At 38.2% G+C, this 8,056-nt stretch overlaps 1 protein-coding gene across 4 annotated transcripts in view; it reads right to left on the bottom strand.

The window, feature by feature from the left end:
• Nucleotides 1-317: 317 nt before the first annotated feature.
• LOC149958325 (uncharacterized) overlaps nucleotides 318-8,056 on the bottom strand; it is an 80,226-nt gene continuing 72,487 nt past the window's right edge. For 2 of the 4 annotated variants that reach the window (XM_090165763.1, XM_090165765.1), the window contains 4 exons: nucleotides 6,235-6,453; nucleotides 3,853-4,227; nucleotides 2,345-2,902; nucleotides 318-971 (listed from right to left, as the gene is read on the bottom strand). In XM_090165763.1, coding sequence (XP_090021889.1) covers nucleotides 745-971; nucleotides 2,345-2,902; nucleotides 3,853-4,227; nucleotides 6,235-6,453 — 1,379 coding nt within the window. In that variant the 3' untranslated portion in view covers nucleotides 318-744. The remainder of the gene's footprint in view (nucleotides 972-2,344; nucleotides 2,903-3,852; nucleotides 4,228-6,234; nucleotides 6,454-8,056) is intronic. The other 2 variants (XM_090165764.1, XM_090165766.1) reach the window with 2 other exon arrangements.

Raw genomic sequence — 8,056 nt, 5'->3', positions numbered from 1 at the left:
ACTGCTCAAACACGAATTTTTTAATCGAGTGTCCTTTACAAAAATTAAATATTTGTTATAGAAAAGAATTATCGAAGTATCTTTAATTCCATCGCTCAAACAGTAAATATTTTTGAGAGTTAATTTGATGCACCCCAGTCAAATTCTTTAATGAGAAGATTGTTTGCTGTTTCAAACTTCCACGTTGATATATTTTCCGGCGCAACTGAACTCGTGAGTTTTATAATTAAAACAATGGAACTAATATTGAAAAAACTAGGACCAACAACACTTTTACACAATCAAAATATGTATTTATTGTAGTTTTCGTATACAAATCTGGCTAAACGTTTATTTACTGATAAATTACACCGAAAAAAGTTACCGATAATGTTACGTAAAAACACGTTAATAGAGCTAAATACCGCAGTAACAATTAGTAAATAATATATTAAAATTTGTGTAAAAAAATTAATAATTAATATAACCTTGACTAGCGAAATATATGTTTGGGGGAAAAAAACATATCACTATTTTTCAAACCATTGGGTAGAAAAAATGAAGGACTTTTACATTGAACCAAGTAATCAGTAAATTATACAAAGTCGAAACCGAAACAAAATGGGATCTAAATTATAGTTATAACACGAGAATCTCTAATAATTTAACGCTTGCGAGCCGTCCAGCATAGATCAAACAATACGTTTTGGAAACACGATCGTAAACGTAAAAAAAAAGGTTACCGAGACATTTTCACGATTTATTTTAACGTATTCTTTTAGTCGTTACCCGCACTACAGTCGGTTCTCTTTGAGGCGATTCTGGCCGAGATTCTCCGTCATCTCCATCGTCAGCGCCATCTACCATCGTGGTGGTCAAGTATTTTTGTCCATCTTTAGTTTGGTGCACAGTTCGGGTTATGGTCGCTCGTTTTTTCATCGTATTGTTCGAATTGTCGGCGTTGATAGACTTGACGCTCTTGTCGCTTACACCTAATTAGTAGAACAATTTTATTAAATACCTATAATTTAAATTATATTCGACCATTTAAAGTTTTACCACTAGATGTCACTACGTAAATATGAACAGAAGAAAAAGGGGCTAACGACAAGATGCAAATCCCAGAATACCAAACAGACCCGTAGAATACTACACGTTTATAAAAAAAATTACATAAAAATACGAAATACATGAGCACAAAGTACCAAAAAAAAAAACCACGCTAAACTAGACTGCACTGAATTCCCAAAACTCAAGACATTTTTATTTGGAATATTTATAGAAACAATGTGAAATCGACTCCTAAACCACATCCTACATGTGTAAGATTCCTACATTAGTTATGCCTCTGAGATGTCGAGCGCTATCTGGCGGTGAATTGAGGAATCAGAAAATGTGTTTTATGTCTCGTGTTATATTTGTCAACGACAGATTAGGGTGGCCATAATTTCAGATAAAATTCCCCGATATTTTCCTCTACTTCTGTAAAGCCAAAAGTTGGCAATTTTAAACCGATATTTTATAACGTTTTCCATTCGGAATTGAAATTACATTCCCAGACACGTAAACCATTTAAAATTCCCTGACTTTTCCCTCACCATTTCACAAGATTTTCCTCAGATCTTTTAAGCCAAAAGTTGGAAATTTTTAACCGAAACGTTTTCCATTCGGAACTAAAATTACATTTTAAAATTCCCTGACCTTTCCAGGTACATTGGCAACCCTACAGATGGCGTTTAACAAACACTACTCCATGTAATCTAGGTTTATAAGGACGTGAATATAAAAACATTTTACTATTTAAAATTTGGTTTAGCCGTCAATTTCCAACATTGATTATAATCAGCTAGGCTAATAGGCAAGACACCATCTTAGACCCAAGTCACCCTGCGACTTCTAACGCCTATAATTCAGGTGACAACGCGTAATTTAAAATGTGGTTTGGCCGTCAATTTCCAACATTGATTATAATCAGCTAGGCTAGTAGGAAAAACACCATCTTAGACCCAAGTCCACCAGCGACTTCTAACGAATAAAATTGAGGTGGCCGGTTGACAAGAACTGAAAACGCGCTGTCTCAAACACAAATCGTCTGTAGCAAAGACCATCGCAAGAAGGCCAATTCCGAAAGTCCCAGAAGCTGAAGAGACAGGCGCCAACATACCAAAAACTTCTTCCGTAATTTCCTCAACGATTTCTTCTTCTTCGTCGGTGACTTCGGATCCTCTTAAGATGCGCCTGATGGTCTTGCGAATGGTCTTAACTTGGGGACCCCTCTTGGAGGACTTCCCGTCGATGGTCCCCAAAATATCCAGCAACTTCCTTCTACTCTCAAGCAGCGAATTGCGTCGAGCGACCCTCTTACCTTTGCCTTCGATGTCGTCCAACTGCCGCATGGAAATGCAGCGTTTGGGGCGGGTGAGGGTGGGCCGGCGCTCGTCGTCCGTCAAGTAGTGGACGCCCTCCGCGTATTCCGCGTCCGAACAGGGCCCGGACAACCTGAGGCCCAAGTGCAGAGGGGGAGGCGGAGGCAAGGTCGGCTCCGTCGCGTCCAATTCGTTCCAGTCGTGTTTTCGATAGTCTTTGGAATAATGATGGACGACGAAATCTTCCCGTTCCTCTACTTCCGGTTCCGGTTGGTTCTCGACGCGGTCGCGTTGCTGTTGCTTCCTCAGGCTGGATTTGAGCGGCGTGTCCTGTTTGGGGGCGTGGATGACGACGGGGTTGTTCGTGTCGTCGGTGCTTGTCGACCATTTTTCGCTCTGGACGCAACAGTTGGAGCAGAAGCAAGAGTCCGAAGACTGCGCCTTGCAGGAGAAACTGTCCATGCTGCTGTAGCCTTCGCTGTCCATTAACGACGGCAAGTGAGACTTGTCAAATTTGTGGAAGCCATTTGAGCGAGGGAATTTCTTGGTAACACCGCCTGCAATTACGCAAATGTTCCATTGTACACGCTACAACCTTTTGTAGCTGGTTCATCACTGTTTTTTTCAATTAATTTTTTTAGTCATGCAAAACTTATGAAACTAATCCGTTGAAACCCAACAAAATTCAATCAAATACCCGCATGCGGTCAAAGGTGAAAAAGTTCTAAAATCTTGCAAAGTAAGGATTTTAATATTGCAGCCATCAAAACAGACACCATTTCCACTTAGAAACCCGCCTAAATAAGTCGTAGAAACCAAAGAATTCTAGGTTCTTCTCATACAGAAAAGTATTACCAATAGTCAGTTACGGAAATCAGAGTGTACTGCATGCCGTTCGCCCACAGATAAATCAGAAAGTGTACTACATGCCATTCGCCCACAGATAAATCAGAGTGTATTACATGCCGTTCGCCCACAGAGAAATCAGAAAGTGTACTGCATGCCGTTCGCCCACAGAGAAATCAGAAAGTGTACTGCATGCCGTTCGCCCACAGAGAAATCAGAAAGTGTACTACATGCCATATGCAAATAGAAAGGAACTCAACCATATAGAAATCGAAGTATAAAGATGTGTGGATGAGAATATCCGAGGCACCAGCATAAAACGACTTTTAATTCCCTTTTTATAGCTGTCCGGGTACCAACGGTGGTGGAAAGCAACGCGTCGCGAGTCCACATACACTATTACCGCGTTAAACTCGACAAATTTATGAAAAGGAAAAATCGAAGAACCCTGTCGTTAAAGAATACACAATGGTTCCGGGTTTTCACAGAGTACCACACGCTACGATCGAACCCGCCTCCACTTGGTTACAATTCTCGTCTCGCACAGAGAGGAGCCAGGTTCGACCCAAGCTACTTTCGCTGCGAGACTAGAGTGGTAACCACTTTTCCAGCCGAAATAAAAAGCAGGAAATTATTTAATTCAATCCAGAAGGCGACGTACCTTTTCCGCTGTGAGTATTGTTGATCGGGGAATCCTGGTGGCGCCTTTCCAGCTGATGTCCGTTGGTGACACTGGCGTAGTAGCCAGAGTCACCGTTCAAAAGCTGCTTCTTTTCCGCGGCCAAGGACAGTTCCTCGTTGTCCTTCTCGACGTAGGCGTCCAAGGACAAGCAGCGCGTACTGTTGGCTTCCTCGGAATTCCTGAAGTCATCCTCTAGGTAGTCCGGCTCTTCGTGTCCTGCGCGTGTTTCTTCAATGTCTCCGTGACCTTCGCCGTGGATGGCGCGCTCCGAGAGGAATTGGTTGGAGAACGGTGTCCTTTTCAACTTCAACTGAGCCCACATTGGTCGCGGAGATGATGCCTCGGCACCTCGTTCTACCAAAAAGGTAACGATCAATTAAACTTTAAACGACAACGATCAATTTAACCAAAATGGCATTGGCATAAAAAGGGCGAGTCATTTATGATTTAACGTCTTAAGGTACTAAAACAAATGACATGGTAACGTCGATCTCGCGAAGAGGTTAAACCGGTTTAAACTGAACTAATTAAACTTACCAATTTACAAATTCCTTCTCTAATCCCAATCCCATCAAATAGGCATTAATAGCGGTTTAAAAATTAGTTTAGTAACAAAAAGTGAGAATAAATTAGTATATATTTAAGTTAATTTAATTATTTTCGGTTTAGACTAACCCACAACCAACCGTAATTAGTAAAATTAGTTGAATTAATTAAACCAATTTTTCTATGGCATTAGCCTGGGATTAATGGAAGCGTTAAAGAAGTATTTCTTGACGGGAATTTTGCTAGTTTTGTCCTTAGAACGTATAGAATCATTTTTGGATGATTTGTCTGAAAAAAATTGACATTAAATATTACATAAAAAGGATAAAAATTTAATTCCTCCGGAACATGGGGACAATTACGTAAAAACGGCAAAAATTAATCGACCAAACAATAGGGATAATTAATCGACCAAACAATAGGGATAATTGTAACTAAGAAATCTTTAAAGGGACCCGCTTAAGTTTTATTTAACACGGAAGGTGTGGCTTAAAACAAAGCCTTTACTGGCTGAATGGTATGGTGGGACTCGCGAATGGTGCAAAACAACCTTGGCTGTCTAATTTAATTAGATATAATCATGATGAATGTACTCATGTTCTAGCTTCCGTGGCTGTCAATGTCAGTGCGAAATTGCCCGATTTCATTCAAAAAAATTTCAACCAAAATTACAATAAAATTCCCAGGCAGTAGAAAGTGGCCAAGCCTTTGTAGATAGAGCTGAAATTATGCAATATATGCTTGGTTGCTAATTCAAACGTTAGACGAACCTTGAAGAAATCCGAAACCTTTGATGTTAAACCGGCTCTTCGCGTTACCGTAATTACCATTGTCTCAAGAGGAAAGCTCCCGGATTTTTTTAAACTCGTTATTTAAATGCCTAATTCGAATATCCATTCTCAATGTCACTAAATATGTTTTTTTGGGAGTTATATGGTTAATTTATCCTAGGGTAAGCTTAGTGTAGTCTATATCTATGATCTAATCGCTATTCGTTAGTGCAGATACACCGCTGTGATGCGTCAATAGATAACAATTTCTATGGCGAAACAATCCTATTATCTGAAACTTTTTTCGTGTCGTTTTTGTAGTTTTAAAAAACATTTATAGATTATTTATATTAACGACAACGTTTTCGCAACGCGAAATGGCTGTATGCCTAATCGCACACGTAAGTTATGCTAATCACAAAAAAATTCGTTTTTTTTATCTCGCCGAAATGTTAAAGTTCATATATAATATCCTAAACATAATTAAATTTCGTTAGAACCAAACAATAGCCGCTTTCTTAACAAATGTTGAATTATAGTCGACGCGGATTCATATTTCCTCGTTTCGTTACTATCCGCTCCAGTAAAAGTCTGGCGAGGTGCCTAAGGAACCGTGTGCAGCGGGAAATAACAAAACGTCTCGTGTAGATTATACTAAGCGCTGTACTTTTTAGAGGTCACCAGCCATGCGCTGAAGAACGCATTCCCACCTTATAAACATGTCATTTACCGTAATCTAAAAACAAAACTCCTCAATTGGGATTCAGAATTACGTTTTTCCGGCAGTGAATATTTAAAAGGGTTACGCGGTCCGAATGGCTGCGAAAAGGAAACTTTGGTTCGACAAATTTATAACCCCCTATCCCCACCCTCCGTGTTCAATTACGTTCGAAATTACCATAAAAATAAATGACTTAGATTGATGTGGTTGCATAAAGACAGAAAAACGAACCAGGAATGTTTATATTTATACATAGGGAGAATGACTGTCGTAGAGGCTTAGGTAATGATAAAAATAGCGTGAACTGGCATAGCCAAGGCCTACCTAAAGATTCCCAATCGACACTGGACTTCTTGGCTTTTTTAGGCCATTCGGAAGGTTTCGTATTAGGTCGAGACGACTCGGATCGCTTCGGTTCTTTTCGTTTATTTTCGGAAGCGCTCGGAGATTCGGCTCGACGAGGGTTATTTCTCTGGGAGGTTCCACTCGGGGAACTGTGCTTGCGACTACTTCGCCCCAATGAGTCTTTGGTCGAACGGGTACCTTGATTGGGTTTAGAAATCTAGTTTAGTTTAAGATTTAAACACCGATTAGTTTAGGTTTCGTAGGGTTAAAATATATTAGTTTATATTTTCGTATGATAGTTTAAATTAGTTCAGGTTCGATTAAAATTATTTAGTTGAGATTGGATTCAAATATTAGTATAAATATAATAGTTTAGTTTGGCTTTAGATATGTTAGTTTATTTTAGAGTAGATTGTATTTAGAAAGTTTAGTTTAGAGCAGATTATATTTAGAAAGTTTAGTTTAGAGTACATTGTATTTAGATAGTTTAGTTTATAGTAGATAGGATTTAGATAGTTTAGTTTAGAGAAGATAGGATTTAGACAGTTTAGTTTAGGTTGGATATCCACTAATATATTAGTTACATCTACAATTAAAGTTCAGTTTCGATTTAGTTAGATTTAGCTATATTAATTTAATTTGAATTTAGACTGTTAGACATGTTTAATATAGGTTGTATTCAGTGCCGTAACTAGGGCGGTGCCAGCGGTGCCCAGGCACAGGGCGCAGACCCTGGAGGGGCGCAGAAATGACCAGACTAGGACCCAGTTTTGGCAACACTGCATTTTTCAAGGGCGCAGTTATAGAAGCTCGCACCGGGCGCATAAAAGGCTAGTTACGGTACTGGTTGTATTTAAACATGATTTTAGACATATGCCTACATAAATTTTATATTACTTTTAGATCACATTTAAACAAATTCGTTTAAATTATATAATGAATACTTTAGTTATTACGGGCTAATTCTTTTAAAACAATGCTTAACAACAATGTAACATTTTTCATTTAAATTGTAATTATACCATCGTCCAGCATTATTTAAAATTTTACTTTATAATACACTACTGGGTAGCATTGTTTAGTAGAAGCCTTGGTAAGAACGTGTAATCCTCTTTTTTAGGTTTAACGCTTTGTTTTGTTTATTTCTACGAAACCTTGATATTTTAGTAATTTTAAAATGACCAAGGCCCGACGATTTTCGGCAAAAGGACGCAAAAATAAAGAACCTTCTACGAACAATGTATTTATTAACGAACTCATTCATCTTTTTTGGAAGAAAAAATAGCAGAGCCTAACTTTAAAATAATTAAAATCATTAGGTGCAAAACGGAAATTGAAAAATAATAAGCAGTTTTCGGTTACTGGCGGCTCGAACCAGGCCTTGTTTTAAGATCAAGGTTGACCCACAAAAATCATTCTCAATAATGGAGCGTATGTAATTAAAATATTTCATTGAAAATCTAAAAAGCTATTAAATATGTTTACGGAGCTCGGAATATTGTCGTTAATGGATGAATGAAATAATTTTATTCCTGCTTTCCAGCGCTATTGATAGGCATAGTGCTGCCATCTAGTTGATGAACATCTAACTACTTGTAAATTCATCATGTCTTTCAATGATGTCGAATTTGTTTATATTTGGGTTTTGGAATGATATTTTAAACATTGAAGGTTCTTTTGAGATTTTGAATATAGACGGTTCTTTTGAGATTTTGAATTTAGACGGTTACGTTTTGAGATTTTGAATATTGAGGGTTCTTTTTTGAGATTTTGAATATAGAGGATTTTTTTTTTGGAGATA

Source organism: Leiobunum rupestre, chromosome 2 (genome assembly GCF_980474605.1).
Source record: "Leiobunum rupestre chromosome 2, qqLeiRupe1.1.hap1, whole genome shotgun sequence".
Classification (NCBI taxonomy): Eukaryota; Metazoa; Arthropoda; class Arachnida; order Opiliones; family Sclerosomatidae; genus Leiobunum; species Leiobunum rupestre.
The sequence above is the reverse complement of the archived record's forward strand: the minus strand, read 5'-3'. Positions and strand labels throughout refer to the sequence as shown.